At 43.5% G+C, this 21,522-nt stretch overlaps 2 protein-coding genes across 7 annotated transcripts in view; one reads left to right on the top strand and one right to left on the bottom strand.

The window, feature by feature from the left end:
- The window catches only part of ELP1 (elongator acetyltransferase complex subunit 1), a 48,991-nt gene extending 28,515 nt beyond the window's left edge, over positions 1–20,476 (top strand). For 5 of the 6 annotated variants that reach the window (XM_035140416.2, XM_035140414.2, XM_035140409.2 and 2 more), the window contains exons 24-37: positions 465–550; positions 951–1,099; positions 2,823–2,946; positions 3,767–3,864; positions 5,349–5,550; positions 7,999–8,060; positions 8,403–8,465; positions 8,581–8,641; positions 12,631–12,744; positions 13,370–13,481; positions 15,031–15,158; positions 16,627–16,781; positions 18,953–19,031; positions 19,770–20,476. In XM_035140416.2, the coding sequence (XP_034996307.1) occupies positions 465–550; positions 951–1,099; positions 2,823–2,946; positions 3,767–3,864; positions 5,349–5,550; positions 7,999–8,060; positions 8,403–8,465; positions 8,581–8,641; positions 12,631–12,744; positions 13,370–13,481; positions 15,031–15,158; positions 16,627–16,781; positions 18,953–19,031; positions 19,770–19,837 (1,501 nt within the window). In that variant the 3' untranslated portion in view covers positions 19,838–20,476. The remainder of the gene's footprint in view (positions 1–464; positions 551–950; positions 1,100–2,822; positions 2,947–3,766; positions 3,865–5,348; positions 5,551–7,998; positions 8,061–8,402; positions 8,466–8,580; positions 8,642–12,630; positions 12,745–13,369; positions 13,482–15,030; positions 15,159–16,626; positions 16,782–18,952; positions 19,032–19,769) is intronic. The other variant, XM_035140417.2, reaches the window with a different exon arrangement.
- APTX (aprataxin) overlaps positions 1,026–21,522 on the bottom strand; it is a 41,168-nt gene continuing 20,671 nt past the window's right edge. Inside the window, exon 8 of the mRNA XM_035140425.2 lies at positions 1,026–1,144. Coding sequence (XP_034996316.1) covers positions 1,074–1,144 — 71 coding nt within the window. The 3' untranslated portion in view covers positions 1,026–1,073. The remainder of the gene's footprint in view (positions 1,145–21,522) is intronic.

Raw genomic sequence — 21,522 nt, 5'->3', positions numbered from 1 at the left:
TATCTCCTTTCTCAGGGTCTAGAGCAGGGTTTCCCAAACTTGGGTCCCCAGCTGTTGTTGGACTACAACTCCCATCATCCCAGTGGTCAGGGATGATGGGAATTGTAGTTCAAAAACACCTGGAGACCCAAGTTAGGGAAACCCTGGTCTAGAGACTGTGACTCCTTATGGTGTCGGTAAGCAGAGGCAGAATTCGCTCTCTCCATTTGCTCTTTTCATTCTAATCTACCTCAGTCATGGACAGAAGGAGTTGGTGAAATAATTTTCAACCCAGACTTCCTCTCTGTCCCTTTAAAACCAGCTTCTTTGCTAAAAAAAAAAGGGGGTGTGGGGCGTTATAGGAGCTGAAGAAAGGGCCTAGGCATCTAAATCTCTTCTCCACTTTAAGCAAAATATGGGAGAAATGAACAACTACCTAAAGTCCAGAGGTTTTAACTCCTGTCTTTCCCCCCTGTCCTCTGTAGATACTGTTTGTCCATACTGACCTCTCATGTGAAAAAGAGCCCTCCAGAACTGGAAACAGCTCTGCAGAGAATTCGTAAGCTTCGAGGTACATTATTAGGGTTGAATTGGTTGAACATATGTTATGGGGTTTAAAACGGGGGGAGTGGGGCCTCGTAAAGGCTGCTAAGCAGTATCTACATTCACCAGCGGATGTTTTGGCTCATTACTCACTCCTTTGGAGTTTCACCAAATGATGGACTCATGTTTCCAAGATTTTTTTTAAAGGAACAATGAGGGCAGGAAACTTGCTTATTGTGCATTAAAGCTCAGTTTCTCGTGCAATCAATCTGTGATGATAGTGCTTGCTTGTTAAACAAGTTCATACATTTCTGTGCAACATCTTCCTTAGACATCATCTGATTCAGCAGTCGCATTTTGAAAGTCTTTTTAATAATAATAATAATAATAATAATAATAATAATAATAATAATAATTTTAAACTGCAGAGCAAACTTCAATAACTGCTGGATCTGTGAGTGCAGAAGAAGCTCTCAAATACCTGCTGTACTTGGTAGATGTCAATGAGTTGTATGATCATTCTCTGGGGACATACGATTTCGATTTAGTCATCATGGTTGCTGAGAAGTCTCAGAAGGTAATTTTGTGTTTTGTTTTCCCATAGCCCATCTACTGCCCTGTCCTAGATGGTGGAACAAAAAAACATAAAAAGATCACTGCTTTATCAAAATGCACCCTCAAGGGGAGAGTCAGTGTGGTGTATGGTTAGAGCAATGGACCTAAGACCTGGGAGACCCAGGTTCGAATTCCCACTCTGTCCCAGTAACTGCCTCTCAGCCTAAGCCGTTGGAGAAAGAAGTGGGGTATATAAATGCAAAATATACTCCCAAGAATTGCTTCTGCCACCCAAGCTCCTCTGCTGTCAATGTACATTAAACCTTTTATAATAATAATAAAATAATAATAATAATAATAATAATAATAATAATAATAATTTATTATTGATACCCCGCCCATCTGGCTGGGTTTCCCCAGCCACTCTGGGCGGCTGCCAACAGAAAAATAAAAGAAAATAATCAATTAAACATTAAAAGCCTCCCTAAACAGGGCTGCCTTCAGATGTCTTCTAAATACCTGGTAGCTGTTTTTCTCTTTGACATCTGATTGGAGGGCATTCCACAGGGCGGGCGCCACCACCGAGAAGGCCCTCTGCCTGATTCCCTGCAACTTGGCTTCTCGCAACGAGGGAACCGTCAGAAGGCCCTCGGTACTGGACCTCAGTGTCCGGGCAGAACGATGGGGGTGGAGACGCTCCTTCAGGTATACTGGACCGAGGCCGTTTAGGGCTTTAAAGGTCAGCACCAACACTTTGAATTGTGCTTGGAAACGTACTGGGAGCCAATGTAGATCTTTCAAGACCAGTGTTATGTGGCCTCAGCGGCCGCTCCCAGTCACCAGTCTAGCTGCCGCATTCTGGATTAGTTGTAGTTTCCGGGTCACCTTCAAAGGTAGCCCCACGTAGAGCGCATTGCAGTACGACCGGAGCACATTCCTTCCACCAAAGAATTCTTGGCACTGTGATTTACCCATCACAGAGTTACAATTCCCAGCAGCACTTAACAAACTACAGTACCCAGAATTCTTTGAGGGAGGAAATGTGCTTAAAAAGGTATAGTGTATAAAAAGCCACAAGCATTCAGGGCTGTCCATTCTGTGCAGTTCCTACAGACCACACCTGTTTCTTAGTGCCAGTTATTCTTTGCCTTCATTATCCTTTGCCTCATTTTTCCACACTGCTGTTTAAATTGTCTGTGGCCTTTCCCCCAGCCTAGTGCCCTCCAGATGTTGCCGGACTGCAACTCCCATCATCCCCAACAATTGGCCGTGCTGGCAAAGGCTGATGGGAGCTAGAGTCCGGCAACATCTGGAGGGTTCGGGAAGGCTGGTCTGTGGCGACCCAAGTGGGGTGTCTTTGGAGAGTGTTCATGATGTTGCTTTGCCAGAAGTTCAGTCATGACATGAACAAAACCACCTGCGTCTTCTCAAGCAATTGAATAAAATGACAGTAGGAACAAAAGAGGCCGAGAATAGTGAGAGCCCCACCCCAAAAAAGAAGGGAAGGAAGAAAAAAAGGAGAGAACAATATTAATTAGAAAAAGTGAGTGAGTTTGCAACAAGAACACAAAATTTCTGAAAATAGAATGTGCCCTTTGACACAGCAACAAGGCAAATAGTTTCTGCTCAGATCTAGACTGCATTTGGGGGGGGGCTGTTGAAGCTGCCGTTCTTTTGACAACTAGGCAACTGCAGCTCGTTCCTTTCAAAAATAATTATTTTTTAAAACCCTCTTTTTTTGGCAGGATCCTAAGGAATATCTCCCATTCTTAAACAAACTTAAGAAAATGGAAAACAATTACCAGCGATACTCTATAGATAAATATTTGAAGAGGTATTCAAAGGCTCTTCACCATCTCAGCAAATGTGGTAGGTACCCTGGCTGTGTGGTCTCTTGGGGGCAAAGATCCTTTTGCCGCATCTTATCTTTTCTGGTAAAAGGGTAAAGGTAAAGGGGACCCCTGACCATTAGGTCCAGTCGTGACCAACTCTGGAGTTGTCTTGCTTTATTGGCCGAGGGAGCCGGCATACAGCTTCCAGGTCATGTGGCCAGCATGACAAAGCTGCTTCTGGCGAACCAGAGCAGCACACGGAAATGCCGTTTACCTATTTGCACTTTGACGTGCTTTCAAACTGCTAGGTTGGCAGGAGCTGGGGCCGAACAACAGGAGCTCACCCCGTCGCGGGGATTCGAACCACCAACCTTCTGATCGGCAAGCCCTAGGCTCTGTGGTTTAACCCACAGAGCCACCCGCGTCCCTTATCTTTTCTGGTAACTATAGCTAATTAGAGACTCCCCCATTTTGCTAATCTTGGTAAAGGGAGGAGCAAAGTTTCTCCTCCCTTTACAGTGGCTTAATAAACTGATTATCTGAATGCAGCCAACATTTTCAGGATTTTTTCTTCCTGTCCACCCTCAAGAGACTGAATGTTGGGCTAAATGGACCATGGATCTGAGGCTACGTATCTATATTTAATTTTTTTTCTTTTGCAATAACTGGGACTATAACTTGCCCCCCCTCCAGCTAAGATTTTTATTTTTGTCCTCAGGTAGCTCAAACATTTCGCTTTCACACTAGGACTTGCCTAGCCAAACCCCACTCTAAGTAAGCCCAGATTGGCTTGCGCAGTTATGTGAAACTCATTGCTTGCTTTCTTCCCAAAAAAGTGTATTTTGCTTCTCCCTCAGGGCCAGAGCATTTTCCAGAGTTCCTGAACTTGGTGGTGGATCAGAACTTATTTAATGAAGCCCTGAAGCTATACTTGCCAGACACCCAGGAGTACAAGGTGTGTGAAATACTTTCCCCATTGTTGTACCTTTTTCTTATTACTACTTTATAAGACAGCATCTTAAAAAGCAGAGACATCACCTTGCTGACAAAGGTCTGGATAGTTAAAGCTGTGGTTTTCCCAGTAGTGGTGTATGGAAATGAGAGCTGGACCATAAAGAAGGCTGATCGCCGAAGAATGGATGCTTTTGAATTATGGTGCTGGAGGAGACTCTTGAGAGTCCCATGGACTGCAAGAAGACCAAACCTATCTATTCTGAAGGAAGTCAGCCCTGAGTGCTCACTGGAAGGGCAGATCGTGAAGCTGAGGCTCCAATACTTTGGCCACCTCATGAGAAGAGAAGAATCCTTGGAAAAGACCCTGATGTTGGGAAAGATGGAGGGCACTAGGAGAGGGGGACGACAGAGGACGAGATGGTTGGACAGTGTTCTCGAAGCTACGAACATGAGTTTGACCAAACTGCGGGAGGCAGTGCAAGTGCCTGGCGTGCTATGGTCCATGGGGTCACGAAGAGTCGGACACGACTAAACGACTAAACAACAACAACAACAACAACTTTATTACTTGTGAGAACAGGCTGCTCTACTGCAGTGATAAAAAACAGGTTGCAGGCTAGACATTGGCCAATAACTTACTCCAAACCACTTCATCAATTTAAAAGCCAAGTCACTTTTTCCTGAAGGGCGGCCAGCTCTTCCTGCATATCAGTAACTCAGTGGCTTCTCCTTCATGTTTTTTTAAAAGTTTTATTTCTAAAACAAGAAATAAAATAACAGTTGCACACACGATCATAGCCTGATATGTACAAGGTTCAACATTTAGTCAAGAATCTGTGTCAAGAATTAGCAGATAGAAACGAAATCATTGAGAACATAAGGTATCTTAGTCTGTCTTGTTGAGTCTCCCCTGAAGGAGACATGGGTGATTGGAGCTAGGAGAGTTATGGTAAAGATTAAGAAACATAGGAGTTGAGAGGGAACCAAACAATAGTGAATTTGTCTTTCTGAGCCACCCACCTTATTACCCTCAGATATTTCAGATATGATATTTCACCTGTTTTGTCTAGCGCTCCTCGAGTCAGTGAATAATAATAATAATAATAATAATAATAATTTATTATAATAATTTATTATTTATGCCCCACCCATCTGGCTGGGTTTCCCCAGTCATTCTGGGCGGCTCCCAGCAGAATAATAATAATAATAATAATAAATAAATAAATAATAATAAATAATAAAGCGATAAAACACCAAACATTAAAAACTTCCCTAAACAGGGCTGCCTTCAGATGTCTTCTAAAAGTCAAAAAGTTGTTTATCTCCTTGACAGCTGGTGGGAGGACGTTCCACAGGGCGGGCGCCACTACCGAGAAGGCCCTGTGTCTGGCTCCCTGTAGCTTCACTTCTCGCAGTGAGGGAACCGCCAGTGAAAAGTAGCCATCCCTCCCCCAACCCCAATTTCTTTACATCTCTGCCTTGCAGACTGTTAGCTATGCTTACGGAGAACACTTGATCCAGAAGCATCTCCCTGAGCAAGCCGGGCTAATCTTCTTCCGCTGCGGTGCATTCGAGAGAGCGCTGGATGCCTTTTTGATCAGCGGTAACTGGCAGCTGGCCCTGACGGCAGCCGGCGAGCTTTGTTACACCGAAGACAAGCTGGCCAACCTGGCGAGGAGCATGGCAGGTGAGCATTCCGAAATGCATGTGGCCTCTCGTTTGCGCTGTTCCAGGGTGGCCACCTGTCCTCTTTTTTGCAGGACACGTCCTCCTTTTCAGCAGTAAAATTTCTGTCCGGGTGGTTTTTTTCAATTTGCCAAAATGTCTCTGGCTATACAGTGGTACCTTGGTTCTCAAACTTAATCCGTTCCGGAAGTCCGTTCCAAAACCAAAGCGTTCCAAAACCAAGGTGCACTTTCCCATAGAAACTAATGTAAAATGGATTAATCCGTTCCAGACTTTTGAAAACAACCCCTAAAACAGCAATTTAACATGAATTTTTCTATTTAACGAGATCATTGATCCATAAAATGAAAGCAGTAAACAATGTACTGCAGTCACACAATCAATCCATCAGTAGCTGAACTGGGTTCCACACAGTCACAAAAAATAAACAAAAATGAGCTGCAAAAACAAAAACGCAAAATAAATAGCAAAAACAGACAGACCTCAGCGTAACACTCAAAATGCAAGTGTGGCACTCAAATCGTCAGCATAACACTCAAAACGGAAGTGTGACACTCAAAACAAAAGCTGAACACTCAAAACGGAGCACATTCGGCTTCCCAAAAATGTTTGCAAACCAGAACACTTACTTCTTGGTTTGCAGTGTTTGCGTTCCAAGATGTTTGAGTACCAAGGCATTTGAGAACCAAGGTACCACTGTTCTTTCTGGATGAGACATAGACATAACTGGTAGTTGAAGACTTGCTTTCCCACTATGGGAGGTTGGCAAATTACGGTTATGGAGTACGTGAAAATGGCTCAATTAACTAGGAAACTCGGAAATCAAGATGACAACAAATACAAAAAAGAATTGGAAATGTTTATTGCATATTTACAAAAGCAATGTATGCAAGTTAATACATATAGCAGGATTTTTTTAAAAAAACAACAACAACACTTGCAATGTTATATATAATGTGTAAACTTGGAGGTCGTTTGAGAGGAAGATTTTATTGACATCCATTAATGAAGATAATACAAAGGAACCAGGGGAGGGAGGGGAGGGAAGTTGGGGGATTCAAGTAATCCTAGAATGTGGATTTAAAATTGATTATTTACATAGTTGTTTTAAATGTTTTAGCTTATGTGTTTTTTTAAAATGCAATTTTAATTTTTTTTGTGTGAAAAATTAGTGTGTGTGTGTGTGTGTGTGTGTGTAAAGACTTGCTTTCCTCTTCTCTTCACCTGCCCCCTCAGCAATATGTCACAGCTTCTATAGCCTATACAGGTGAAACTCGGAAAATTAGAATATCATCGAAAAGTGCATTTATTTCAGTAATGCAACTTAAAAGGTGAAACCAATATATGAGATAGATGCATGACATGCAAAGCAAGATATGTCAAGCCTTTATTTGTTGTAATTGTAATTATTTGTCGTTAGGCGGGTCAATTATAAATGGAATGTAATTAATGAAATGTTTATTTTTGTATTATTGTACCGGTAACTATTTGTTTTATTACTGTGGAATTTCCAAAAGAAAGCATTTGTAAAAAATCAAAATCAAAAATAATAAGTTGCATTGCTGAAATAAATGCACTTTTCGACGATATTCTAATTTGCCGAGTTTCACCTGTAGTAGGGGTATTTAAAATGAGAGTCGTCATAGCATCCTCTTTTTTGCTCTTCAAAATATGGCAGCCCTACGACCTGGCTGTAGGTTAGATCCATAACTTGTACATCCAAGGCCCAAGCTTCTAGTTGGGAAGAGATGGGGAGGAGGCCTCAGGTCTGTGTGCCTCCCTTCCCTCCACAGACTATGGGATCTCCTGGTTCATTTTCTACTTTCTCTCAAGAGTTGGGAGCGTGATAGCCTGAGGGCCATTCCCAGTTTTACCCTGGATTGAATCCTGGCAGAAGATTACAAGCCATTGGAAACCAAAAGGAGTTTTGAGACAGAGCACCCTGAAGTTGGAAATAGTACAGCATTTCAGATGCCCTGCACAGTCAACTTTCCCTCCGTGTTATTTGCTTCCCTTCCCTTCTTTGCCATTCTCAATTTTTGCCAAACCTCCCTCCCCACCCACACACTGCTGAATTCCTTGAAGCCCAAATAGTGAGACCAAGTATTCATTAATGCAGATTACATCCGTGCGGCGGTTTCAACTTGCCTAAGTCCGTGCAAAGTGTGTGGTTGCTATGGTGCAGAAATTTATAAGCCAGTTACACTCCATATCAGGACGCTGTTGTTTTTTATCATTTTGCCAGGCAATTTGAATGAATGGAATCCTCTGCTGCTGACCTGATCTAATTTAAGGACTGGCGTCTTTAATTAATGGGGATCACATACAAGGAGGAAATCAGAACCCGCAATATATTAATGCAATAAAACAGGCAGGGTTTATTTTACCAAGAAAGGTTTCTTTTTTTTCTTTCCCCCCTTGAAACATTAAATTCTCTTCCTTCTTTCAGGGAAATTTGTTGAAAAAAGGAAGTATGCAGATGCAGCAATACTCCTGGAACAATATGCCAAGGTATAGACTAAATTTCAGACGAAGGGCAGTATACAAATTTAATAATAATAATTTCTCTTCCTCCACCCCCGCTGCTTGTTGGTCAGATTCCCAGCTTACTACCCCATGTCTCTTTGTGCTGTTTGGCCTGGGTTCTAAAGACAGCCATTAACCCAGTGGTTTCTGTTATCTCCTTAAACACACTTTGCCAAAAAAAATTGTACATATTTACACCCCCACCACATGTGAACATAATTCCCTTTTTCCTGGCATCCCCTCTCTGTAAATCGCTTCCAGGCATGTGTAAAGCAACGAATAAACATAAAAATAGAAGACAGTAATTCTTTGCTTCCCCTTTTCCAGGATTACGAAGAGGCCATCCTTCTCCTCCTGGAAGGGAACACTTGGGATGAAGCCCTAAGATTGGTGAGATCCTTCAAAACATGAACCCATTTTCGTCACCTGCCTGTTGAAAGAATTTGTGTTTGTCACTCAACAACAACCTTGATGTGGGTTTTTATGTCCCTTCTCTGTCTCCCAGATTTACAAATATAACAGGACTGACATTCTGGAGACCAACTTCAGACCATCTCTGCTGGAAGGTAAAGCTCCCGCTTCATGTTTGCTGGGATGCTCTCAGAAGTGTGGGGCTGCTGGGATTCCAAGGGTTGTAGCAAGACAGGGATACTGGGATGTGGGACTCTGCTGGTCAGAGATTAGCGCTTGTGCAAGGATATTGATAAATGTTGTCTTGCTATCCAGAAACTGCATGTTGTAGTACATTTTTTTCCCTGGATTGTGCAACTTCAGACTGCAGGCGGGGAATTGTATGTTCAAATGTTTCCTTTGTGTAAAGCAAACCTTCCTGTGCATGGAAAGCTAGTCCATCAGACATGACTAGATAACTGTTTCAAGATGAAATTCTGCCTTCTCTTTTAGTGGGGTTGGGTAGGATTCAGGCTTTTAGGTAATCCCCCCCCCTGCTTTCCTTATTGGTTTTACAAAATAGATCACACAATTAAAATTTAAAAACATTTTTTTAAAAATAAAACAAGATTCTTCCGAATCTTAGAACTTCCCTCCTCCCAACCCTGGGTCCTATATATATATATATATATATATATATATATATATATATATATATATATATATATATAATATTTTATTAATTTTCCAATTTTAACAAACTTATACAATAACAATATATATTCATAGCTACGGGTAGGTAGCCATGTTGGTCTGATGTAGTCGAAACAAAAAATAAAAAAATTCCTTCCAGTAGCATCTAAGTTTGTCATAGGTATGAGCTTTCGTGTGCATGCACACTTCTTCAGATACATATATATTCATGTCCAAATATTTAAAGAGTCAACTTCCCCCTAAACCCTTCCTTGGTTACATTGTGTTTCTTCACACCGCATTTGTTGTTGTTGTTTAGTCGTTTAGTCGTGTCCGACTCTTCGTGACCCCATGGACCATAGCACGCCAGGCACTCCTGTCTTGCACTGCCTCCCGCAATTTGGTCAAACTCATGTTCGTAGCTTCGAGAACACTGTCCAACCATCTTGTCCTCTGTCGTCCCCTTCTCCTAGTGCCCTCAATCTTTCCCAACATCAGGGTCTTTTCCAAGGATTCTTCTCTTCTCATGAGGTGGCCAAAGTATTGGAGCCTCAGCTTCACGATCTGTCCTTCCAGGGAGCACTCAGGGCTGATTTCCTTAAGAATGGATAGGTTTGATCTTCTTGCAGTCCATGGGACTCTCAAGAGTCTCCTCCAGCACCATAATTCAAAAGCATCAATTCTTCGGCGATCAGCCTTATTTATGGTCCAGCTCTCACTTCCATACATCACCACTGGGAAAACCATAGCTTTAACTATACGGACCTTTGTCGGCAAGGTGATGTCTCTGCTTTTTAAGATGCTGTCTAGGTTTGTCATTGCTTTTCTCCCAAGAAGCAGGCGTCTTTTAATTTCGTGACTGCTGTCACCATCTGCAGTGATCAAGGAGCCCAAGAAAGTAAAATCTCTCACTGCCTCCATTTCTTCCCCTTCTATTTGCCAGGAGGTGATGGGACCAGTGGCCATGATCTTGGTTTTTTTGATGTTGAGCTTCAGACCATATTTTGCGCTCTCCTCTTTCACCCTCATTAAAAGGTTCTTTAATTCCTCCTCGCTTTCTGCCATCAAGGTTGTGTCATCTGCATATCTGAGGTTGTTGATATTTCTTCCGGCAATCTTAATTCCGGCTTGGGATTCATCTAGTCCAGCCTTTCGCATGATGAATTCTGCATATAAGTTAAATAAGCAGGGAGACAATATACAACCTTGTCGTACTCCTTTCCCAATTTTGAACCAATCAGTTGTTCCATATCCAGTTCTAACTGTAGCTTCTTGTCCCACATAGAGATTTCTCAGGAGACAGATGAGGTGATCAGGCACTCCCATTTCTTTAAGAACTTGCCATAGTTTGCTGTGGTCGACACAGTCAAAGGCTTTTGCATAGTCAATGAAGCAGAAGTAGACGTTTTTCTGGAACTCTCTAGCTTTCTCCATAATCCAGCGCATGTTTGCTATTTGGTCTCTGGTTCCTCTGCCCTTTCGAAATCCAGCTTGCACTTCTGGGAGTTCTCGGTCCACATACTGCCTAAGCCTGCCTTGTAGAATTTTAAGCATAACCTTGCTAGCGCGTGAAATGAGCGCAATTGTGCGGTAGTTGGAGCATTCTTTGGCACTGCCCTTCTTTGGAATTGGGATGTAGACTGATCTTCTCCAATCCTCTGGCCATTGCTGAGTTTTCCAAACTTGCTGGCATATTGGGTGTAGCACCTTAACAGCATCATCTTTTAAAATTTTAAATAGTTCAGCTGGAATATCATCACTTCCACTGGCCTTGTTATTAGCAGTGCTTTCTAAGGCCCATTTGACTTCACTCTCCAAGATGTCTGGCTCAAGGTCAGCAACCACACTACCTGGGGTGTACGAGACCTCCATATCTTTCTGGTATAATTCCTCTGTGTATTCTTGCCACCTCTTCTTGATGTCTTCTGCTTCTGTTAGGTCCTTACCACTTTTGTCCTTGATTATGGTAATCTTTGTACGAAATGTTCCTTTCATATCCCCAATTTTCTTGAACAGATCTCTGGTTTTCCCCATTCTATTGTTTTCCTCTATTTCTTTGCATTGCTCATTTAAGAAGACCCTCTTGTCTCTCCTTGCTGTTTTTTGGAAATCTGCATTCAGTTTCCTGTATCTTTCCCTATCTCCCTTGCATTTTGCTTGCCTCCTCTCCTCCGCTATTTGTAAGGCCTCGTTGGACAGCCATTTTGCTTTCTTGCATTTCCTTTTCCTTGGGATGGTTTTCGTTGCTGCCTCCTGTATAATGTTACGAGCCTCCATCCATAGTTCTTCAGGCACTCTGTCCACCAAATCTAAATCCTTAAACCTGTTCCTCACTTCCACTGTGTATTCATAAGGGATTTGATTCAGATTGTATCTTACTGGCCCAGTGGTTTTTCCTACTTTCTTCAGTTTAAGCTGGAATTTTGCTATAAGAAGCTGATGATCTGAGTTACAGTCAGCTCCAGGTCTTGTTTTTGCTGACTGTATAGAGCTTCTCCATCTTTGGCTGCAGAGAATATAATCAATCTGATTTCGATGCTGTCCATTTGGTGATATCCATGTGTAGAGTCGTCTCTTGTGTTTTTGGAAAAGAGTGTTTGTGATGACCAGCTTGTTCTCTTGACAGAACTCTATTAGCCTTTGCCCTGCTTCATTTTGAACTCCAAGGCCAAACTTGCCAGTTGTTCCTTTTATCTCTTGATTCCCTACTTTAGCATTCCAATCACACCGCATATCCTCTTTTAAATATCTTAATCAACTGCATATTATAGTTCATCCGCATTTTAGTCCTCCAATTTATCCAAAGTCTTTGTAACATTGCAAGAGTTATTCAAAGCCTGCCCAAGAGTTCAAGTGTTTACAGTGTTCTTTTAAATATAATAGATATTTGTCCCATTCTCTATTGAAGTTTTGATCCTCCTGATTTCTGATTTTCCCAGTCAATCTCACCATCTCTGCATAGTCAAGTAGTTTCATCTGCCAGTCCACCTATTCCCTTGTTTTTTCAGTGTATTTGGTTCTCTAATGATTTGCATTTTATGGGTTTGTGTAAGCCACTTTGAGAGACACCTTTCTGAAAAGCAACAAATAAATGTAATAAAAAAATAAGACCCTGATTGCGCTGATACGCTAGCTTTCTAGGTGCCAGGATAAGGCGTGTACACCAGGGAAGATTCAGCTTGACATCCTGCCTTAAGCTTGTACAGTGATGTCTTCTTGAAGGCAGCCCTGTTTAGGGAAGCTTTTAATGTTTAATAGATTGTTGCATTTTAATGTTCTGTTCTGTTGGAAGCCGCCCAGAGTGACTGGGGAAACTCAGCTAGATGGGCAGGGTATTATTATTATTATTTATTATTTATTATTTATTATTATTATTATTATTAGGGTTTTTTCCTTGCTTAGACAAAGTTTTTAATGTGCCTGATTCAGTTTTACTGCAAAATGCTTCTTCCACTGTTGTCGCCCTCAATAGTTCAGAAAAATCATTTGGCATTCCTGGAGACTCAGAAAGCAGCATTTTCTTGCCATCAGAAGCGCCTTTCTGTGGTCAGAGAGCTGAAGCAACAAGCCCGGAATGAGATGCTGGGTATGCATTGGGATGGAGTCTTGTGTCCTGCCACAGATTAGCTCCTGGGCTAAAGCTGTGTTTTGAGATAGAGTGGAAGCACCAGCTATTGAGTAGACCTAGTCATGTAAGATAAGGCTATCAATGGCTACTACTCGTGCTACCTCCAGGTTCACAGGCAATATTACCGGTATCTCCTGAAAGCCCAGCGGTAGGAATAAACAACTGGGTGGTGGGGGGCACTGTTGCCCCCATGCCGTGTTCCTCAGCTTCCCAGAGGCATATGGGTGGTCACTGTTGGGAAGAGGAGGCTGAACTGGATAAGCCTTACAGCAACAAGGATTCAGTGCATGTTCTTATGGACTAGCGCCATGGAGGCCAAAGTGTGAATTGCAGGTCTATGGTTACCGGTATATCAAATCAATTTCACCCCAGGTTCAAATCACAGCTCACTTGCAGAGCGATTTTGCTTCCGTTTGTGAGATGGAACAGCAATAACTAGCTGTCTGGCAGAATTGTTTTGGAGAAAAAGACCCGTCAGACATTGCTAGGTGTCATAGAAATACTGTTGTGGGGAGGATTTAGGAGGCGGTATGGGGGATGTTTTGTTCTTTCTCCTTCTGATCCAGGTAACTGACTTTTGCAGATCTCGAATTGCCAAACTGCCCAGAATCGGATCTCTTTTCTGATGCCAGCAGCATGGTGACAGCCAGTGACGCGAGTTCCAAATACACTCACAGCAACTCGAGAATATCTGCGTATGTACTTTGCCCTTGCACCAGCTTTTCTTGTTTCAAGTGGGAAGGTTTGGAATTATATTTGCGCAAACGGAGGTTGTGCCTGGTTCTCTTTCGCAGATCCCATTTATTTGATCATCTGCATTAGGGCTTTGATCACCAAGCAGGTCACAAAGCAATTGCTTCATCCCTGCAACATTTTAACCTGAACGGTTGCCTAATTTTACCTGTAAGGAACATTGTTTTCAGAAGTGTATGTGTAATTTTAATGTTACACCTCTCTTCGCGTTTTATGTGTCATGCTGGTAACAACCAAGCACACACACTCTGTAAGTGTGAAAGTCCTGCTATTAATAATAATAATTTATTATTTATACCCCCGCCCATCTGGCTGGGTTTCCCCAGCCACTCTGGGCGGCTTCCAACCAAATAATAAAAACAGTACAGCATCAAACATTAAAAACTTCCCTAAACAGGGCCGCCTTCAGCTGTCTTCTGAAAGTAGAATACCGTAGTTACTTATTGCCTTGACATCTGCTGGGAGGGCGTTCCACAGGGCGGGTGCCACTACCGAGAAGGCCCTCTGCCTGGTTCCCTGTAACCTCACTTCTCGCAATGAGGGAACCGCCAGAAGGCCCTCGGTGCTGGAACTCAGTGTCCAGGCTGAATGGTGGGGGTGGAGACGCTCCTTCAGGTATATTAGGTGGTACTGAGCTTATTATAGAGCCTGACTATATACTTGGGTTATATGGTTAAACACATGCTCCCCACTTGCAGACCAGTGGTGCCCATAGAAATACATAAGATGGGTGGGTTGTCATTGCTCTCTCTTGCACAATTTCAGTAGAGCTTCTGTTACTGATGATCCTGCCTTTCTTTTTACCCCAGACGTTGAATCTTCAGTGGTGGTGGGAAAATAGAGGGACAGGTAAATAGCAGCAAGAGGTTGAAACTAAAAGCTAGTTCTCACTTAAGCAGTAAAACCGTCTTGTCCAGGGCTTCCCAAAATTGAGTCTCCAGCTGTTTTTGGACTACAACTCCCATCATCCCTAGCTAGTAGGATCAGTTGAGAGGGGTGATGGGAATTTGGTAGCTGGAGACCAAAGTTTGGGAAACTCTGGTCGAGGCTGTACCACTTCAGCCTGCCTGTAGGTGCACATGATGGAATACTTCTCCCAACCACCCATTTCCTAAAAGCAGTATCCCTTCACATAAAAAACTAGCACAGCCAGACAACAGGTTATAGCTTCTTCCTAAAATGCTAGCTTTCCGCAGTACATGTGGAGGTATTGACAACAAAACCAAGCTCTCCTCAATCTGCCTTTCCATTTATGATTTCCCCCTTATTTCCTCCTCGTAAAACAGTCCCCCCCCCCAAATTTGGGTCCATAGCTGTTGTTGGACTACAACTCCTGTTGTCCATGACCACAGGTCCTGCTAGCTAGGGATGATGGGAGTTGTAGTCCAACAACAGCTAGGGACCCAAGTTTGAGGAGAAAAAAACTGCCCCCAAAGAACTCCCAACTCCACTGTTGTGTATAGATGTTTCATGGCATTTCATCTATTGTAGACGCTCTTCAAAGAACCGTCGCAAGGCAGAGCGTAAGAAACACAGCCTAAAGGAAGGGAGCCCCTTAGAGGATGTTGCACTCCTGGAAGTTTTAGGGGAAATAGTCCGGAGTATTGACAATCTAAAAGGTGAGTCACTGAGGTTCTTCGAACTTTGGATGTCGTCTGAAGGAAGAGGCTCAGAACCGATTCTGGAAAAGCCTGGGTTGGGGGGGGTGGGGAGTGGGGAACGGGACCCCCACATAGAGCAAGGGATTAACAATTTCCAGAGAGAGTTTCTAAATGCAGTGGCTCTGAATTATAGGCTGCCTTCATTAATGGATAAGCCTAAATGGCAGAATGGCCAATAACAAAGTGAGTAAAACAAAAATGCTCGGATCCTGGAGTACTGAGGCCAACGTTCATGTCGCTGCTGGAGAAATCTGATTTAAAGCTACTCTTAAGAGGTTAACAATAAAAACCTGACACAGGGTAGCTAACTCAGTGAAGAAGCCTGAATTCTGAGGCACTGAACTTTATCTCTGTTATTGTTCTCAATATTCCCTGAAGTTAGTTAGTTAGTTAGTTAGTTAGTTAGTTAGTTAGTTAGTTAGTTAGTTAGTTAGTTTATTCATTCATTCATTCGTTCATTCCCTGCCCATCTGGCTGGGTTCCCCCACCACTCTGGGCAGCTTCCAACAAATACCAAAATACATTAAAATATCACAGATTAAAAACTTTCCTAAACAGGGCTGCCTTCAGATGTCTTCTAAAAGTCAGATAGTTGTTTATTTCCTTGACATCTGATGGGAGGGCGTTTCACAGGGTGGGCACCACTACCGAGAAGACCCTCTGCCTGGTTCCCTGCAACCTCACTTCATGCAAAGAGGGAACCACCAGAAGGCCCTCAGAGCTGGATCTCAGTGTCCGGGCAGAATGATGGGGGTGGAGATGCTCCTTCAGGTATACAGGACCGAGGCCGTTTAGGGCTTTAAAGGTCAGCACCAACACTTTGAATTGTGCTCAGAAATGGAAGATGAGCACCCCTAGCTTCTGACATGTCAGGACGTAGTACTTTATGTTAAAATAATAGTGATACCCACATCCCCCCCCTTTTTCCCCTTGGTTTGCCTTCATCACTAGAATACATTCCCAACATATTTAACTTATTAAGTAGACTTTGGGAAATATATTAAATGTTTGAAGCGCCAGAGCCATTGACATATTTGGCCTGGACATTAAAAGTTGTTTGCTTCTTACTGATCAATAGGGCACAAGGCAATTTGCATTTCCTGCCTTTACATCTCATCGAGCAAAAAGCTCCTATTGTTGTTAATTAAAAGGAAAGCTGAATATTCAGGGATGGGGATTGGAATGTCCCTGGAGGGGAGAGGTCCTGCAGAGGCCCCCCGGAGCTTTTTATTTTCCAGAGGAAAGGAATAGGTGCTCATTTTGTGCGGGCCCAAGAGAGAGGGGGATTCTGCGGAATGAATCTTGTGGTAGTTCCAGGCTGGGTTTGGAGGGCAAAAGTAGCATCTTTGTGTATTATCCCCCACAGTTAAAGAACTTCAGTTTTAACCTATAATAATTGGAGGGGGGCCTTTAATTTCTTCCCAAGGTGAGATACACAGCCTTTTAAAGCATCTCATCCTCTTTGGCTATGATGGGCAAGCCCAGGAGTTGCAGCAAGCCTTCGAGGAGACCCTTCGCTTGGTGGAGCAATCCCTCCTTGAAATCTGGACACCAAATCTGCAGCAGATCCCAGCCAACTCGGTACAAATTTAACTGAGTAATCACTACCTTGCCTCGTCTGCCTTTGCTTATAGCTCAAGGGGCTAAACACTGCTGGCAGCGACGTATTGCCGCAGTGCCAGCAAATCAACACCAGCCCTTGACGCAGCAACCAATAACACGCCTAATAGCCGCTGACAGCCTTGGCAGCAACCAATCAAACAACCACCCTATGCACTATCCGTGTATAAGATGACCCCCACTTTTTAGCATAATTTTTATAGAAAAATACCTAGTCTTTTACACGGAAAAGTACGGTAACTCTTTATTGCCAAAAGTCCACTTACAAGTTAGGTTGGATGGACATGCCTTTCCCTGTGTCTCTCAGCTACACCCAGGTGTGCACTCGATAAGGCAGTTTCCACAACAGAGAGGCCCCAACCATCTCCCCTATCCAAGCTGCGCACAAGCAGATAAAGACTCTGCCTACTTGTAGCTGTCTGCTCCTCCCTCTTCAATCCTCTCCTTGTCCTGGGAGACAGTGGATCGGGGAGACGGGAGCCAGGAGGAGGTGGTGTGGAAGCCCTTGACCCTAGCCTTCCCTCCTCCTGCGCTTGTTCTTGACTCCCCAATCCTGCAGCTGCCCCTGCTGCTAAAGGCTCCTGCAAATCGCCGGTCCTTTCTTCCAAGCCAGTCTCCAGCCCCTCTTCTCCCGGGGCCCACTCACCACAATCCAGCCACCACTCCTCTGCGTCCAGCCAGTCCCTGACACCAATTAATATTGGGGACCCATGCCAGTTTCCTGCTGGCAAGCTAACCTGGCCTCTGTCGGTTCCTTAAGGAGCTGTTTGAAGTTGACCTTTGGGACAAACGGCAATGGGAGCAGGGGGAACGAAGCAGCACGTAGCCCCTAATCTAGAACGGCCACACATTCCAGACCAGAGTCCAATGGCTGATTTTTCTTCCCATAAAAAGTGGCCAGTTTAAGCACACATTTCTTTAAATGATGACTAGCGTAATGCGTAGTTTGGCTCTGAGCTCGGGGTAAGTACTGGTGCTCCTATGGTCCTTACTCTGATAGTACTCTGAAAGAAGTGCGTTGCAGCTGCACTTGGGAGCAGCACATTGCTGTCACCGTCAGAACCACTGTAGAACAAAAGTGCCCGGGGTAAACCTGATTTATCCCAGGTCTCTGTGACACGTGTAAAGAGCCCCACTTCTCTGCAGTGCTTAAAACAGCCTTCGCCAGCCAGGTGTGCTGCACGCATTTTGCACTGCGATTCCCATAACCCCAGCCAGCAAAGCTGATAGTCAGAGGCCACAGGTCTAAAGAGACGTGCTACCTGGGAAGGGCTCCCTGCCAGCACATTTGCTTGTTTGCAAATATGAATTGGGAGTGTGGAAGGGGAGCAGGGGAGCAAATATTTCTTCTTTCCCTTTTGACTCGAGAGAGAATATCTCAGCAGATTTGCTCTCTTAAGGAAGATAGCAGCCGCATTGTGGAATTCTAAAAACGTCCAAGAAGTACATTCGTACCTTGGTTTGCGAACGGAATCCGTTCCGGAAGTCCGACTTCCGAAATGGTTTGAAAACCAAGGCGCGGCTTCCGATTGGCTGCAGGAGCTTCCTGCACTCAATCGGAAGGCGCGCCGGATGTTCAGCTTCCAAAAAAAGTTCGCAGACCGGAACACTCACTTCCGGGTTTGCGGTGTTTGGGAGCCAAAACGTTCTGAGTCACAACGACTGTATACCAAGACTCAGGGTAAGCTTCATTTTTGCTGAAATGCTGTAATTCCATTGTTAGACATAGACCTGATTGACACGTAGCGCTAAGCCAGATGATGACTTTGAATGACCAAATGAGTATGCCGGTTCGAAAAGAGGAGACTGCCAGCAATTTGTTTCTTCCTGGTGCTACCCAGGGCTAAACCTTGGTTTGGCCTGGCTTGGCTTAGCATATAGTGTGAACCAGGGCTCAACTCCAGACAAACCATGAGCTGTAACCCAGACCTGTTCTTGGGTTTATAGCTCATGATCTGTCTGGAGGAGTCAAACCACAAACCTGGGTTCAGACATAATGCGGAGCAAAACCACAGCTTAGCCCTGGGTAGCATGGCAGCAGTAGGGCTCACTTGAACCCTGGTTGGGCTTAGCGTTACATGTTTAGTGAGCCACAGACTAATTGCTCCACTTGCCTATCCTTGCAATTTTAGATCCTGGGTCCCAATTCAACTGCCAATAGTATAAGCGCTGCCTACAATCAGCAAAAGACAATGGCTCCTGCATCACAAGGTGGGTGAGAGAAATTATACGCTGCGCAAATCAATTGTTACTGTGATTGAATTCAGCGTTTAATTTCTGCATACGTATAAGTTAAAACTTGTTTGACTGGAAACCCTCTAATCCCAAAGGGTGTGGAGGAAGCTGCTTCTGATTTTGAGAGCTGAGGGAACATCCTCCACACATGCTCAGAGGCACTATTCTTTATTTCTTCATATATTTCTGAGCTGATCCCCTACTGATTTGCGATTCAGATTATGTTCTGTTTCTATAAAAATCCCGATAAGTAAATAAAACAATCCATACCATGTAATTTCATTATCTATAATGCTTGGTTTTATTGGTATTTGTAATAAATATTTGATATTATGTAAACCACACAGAGTTTTTTGGTGATTAAATATGGTTACCATGAGGCATACCATTCATTAAAGTTCCAGAAACCATCTGTGCTGATCACAAAGCAATGAGATTAATAACAGGAATGCCAGATTTTTATACTCTTCATTGATTTGTTTTAAGTATGTCTCCAATAGCAGGTGGAATTGTAGGAGTGACTTTCATGCTCACAAAGTTCCTTCTCTCCCCACCTCCACCCCCTTTTTAAAAAATGCTATTGTGGGGGTTTGTCATTTGCATCTCCTTTCAGTTTCTGCATTCCCCATACTACATGTGAAATGCATTTGCTTGCCTGCTTATTTTTGTCTATAATTATTAGTATTGTCTTTTGTTTCCCACCCCCTCTCCAAGATCCTGAATTCTTTATACCTCCCAAACTCAACAAAAGCATCCAGTGGAAACTGAACCTTCTCCAATAATCCAGACCCTGAAGCTGTTAGATGGACTGAGTGCCTGCATTTCTGTGACTTCATATTCTGAAATATGTGCCTTCCCCAGATCTTGCAGCTGATCATGTATCCTGAACTGACAAGGGATTGGCAGGCCAAAGCTCTGAGTTATGGCCTGCCTTTCTTCATCCTCTTTGTTTCCTGCTGCTGACTTCCGATGGATTACCTGGACAACCAAACACAACAGCCTCTGCAAACCAAGCAGGCGACATCTGTTTGTTTAAAATTGTTGACTCAAAAAAAACATATATTTTTTTGCTCTTTGGTCCCTTTTTTGGCAGTGGATGTCACAAAACGATCTTTTAAAACTTGAAAGCAGACCTGCGCCTTAGTTGCACTGTGGTTTTCTAGGCTGAATGGCGACTTCTCTGTGTGTGTTTTTAAGGACACCCAAGTCAAACTCAAATACGGACATCAGCTACCCTGCATAGCCAAAGCGAAGCACCCACTGAACCAGATGCGCTTTGTAATTGAGTATCTGATGATGGATTTTCATACACTAACCTTGAAATACCATGTTTTGACAAAATATTTATAGGAGCTGCCCCTTTTTCTCAAAATCGAGGAGGAAGAGGGGCTAATAAAGTTTCATTGTCACTTTTTCCCCCATTCTGGGTCTCTGTATCTTTTAGTTCTTCTGTTCTTTGTGAACAAACTTTAGAACCTGCATTTTACCTCTTTTTGGAGGGGGGGGGGAGAAATCTCCATGGAAAAACTGATGAATCAGTGGAGCACGAAATCCTTTTATTGGAAAGATGTTTTCTGGTAGCAAAACTAAAATCGTACACTATGTATTTATTTGTGTGGTTTTTTTAAAATTTAAAAATAATACTAATATTTTTATATCACCTTCGCAGTACACTCCAGGTGGCATTCGTGGGATTCCCGTGTGCTCTCTCATCCAGGCACTGCCTAGATCCAGGCTGGCTTAACTTCAGCAAAGTGGCTGCATTATGTGCCCTCTGACTACACCTGTTTTGATTGGTGTTGCAGGTTGTCCTTTTCTCTAGGTCCATAATAAATGATGGACGGGTGGATGGGTGACACCTGCCTTGAGAGCAGTACATGTGAAAAGGATCTAGGAGTCTTGGTAGACCACAAACTTGACACGAGTCAGCAGTGTGATGCAGCAGCTAAAAAAGCCAATGCAATTCTGGGCTGCATCAATAGGAGTATAGCATCTAGATCTAGGGAAGTAATAGTACCACTGTATTCCGCTCTGGTCAGACCTCACCTGGAGTACTGTGTCCAGTTCTGGGCACCACGGTTCAAGAAGGATACTGACAAGCTGGAACGTGTCCAGAAGGGGGCAACCAAAATGGTCAAAGGCCTGGAAACGATGCCTTATGAGGAACGGCTTAGGGAGCTGGGTATGTTTAGCCTGGAGAAGAGAAGGTTAAGGGGTGATATGATAGCCATGTTCAAATATATGAAAGGATGTCATATGGAGGAGGGAGAAAGGTTGTTTTCTGCTGCTCCAGAGAAGCGGACACGGAGCAATGGATTCAAACTTCAAGAAAGAAGATTCCACCTAAACATTAGGAAGAACTTCCTGACAGTAAGAGCTGTTTGGCGGTGGAATTTGCTACCAAGGAGTGTGGTGGAGTCTCCTTCTTTGGAGGTCTTTAAGCAGAGGCTTGACAGGCATATGTCAA

The sequence above is a fragment of the Zootoca vivipara genome, chromosome 16, assembly GCF_963506605.1.
Source record: "Zootoca vivipara chromosome 16, rZooViv1.1, whole genome shotgun sequence".
NCBI classification, from domain to species: Eukaryota; Metazoa; Chordata; class Lepidosauria; order Squamata; family Lacertidae; genus Zootoca; species Zootoca vivipara.
The sequence above is the reverse complement of the archived record's forward strand: the minus strand, read 5'-3'. Positions and strand labels throughout refer to the sequence as shown.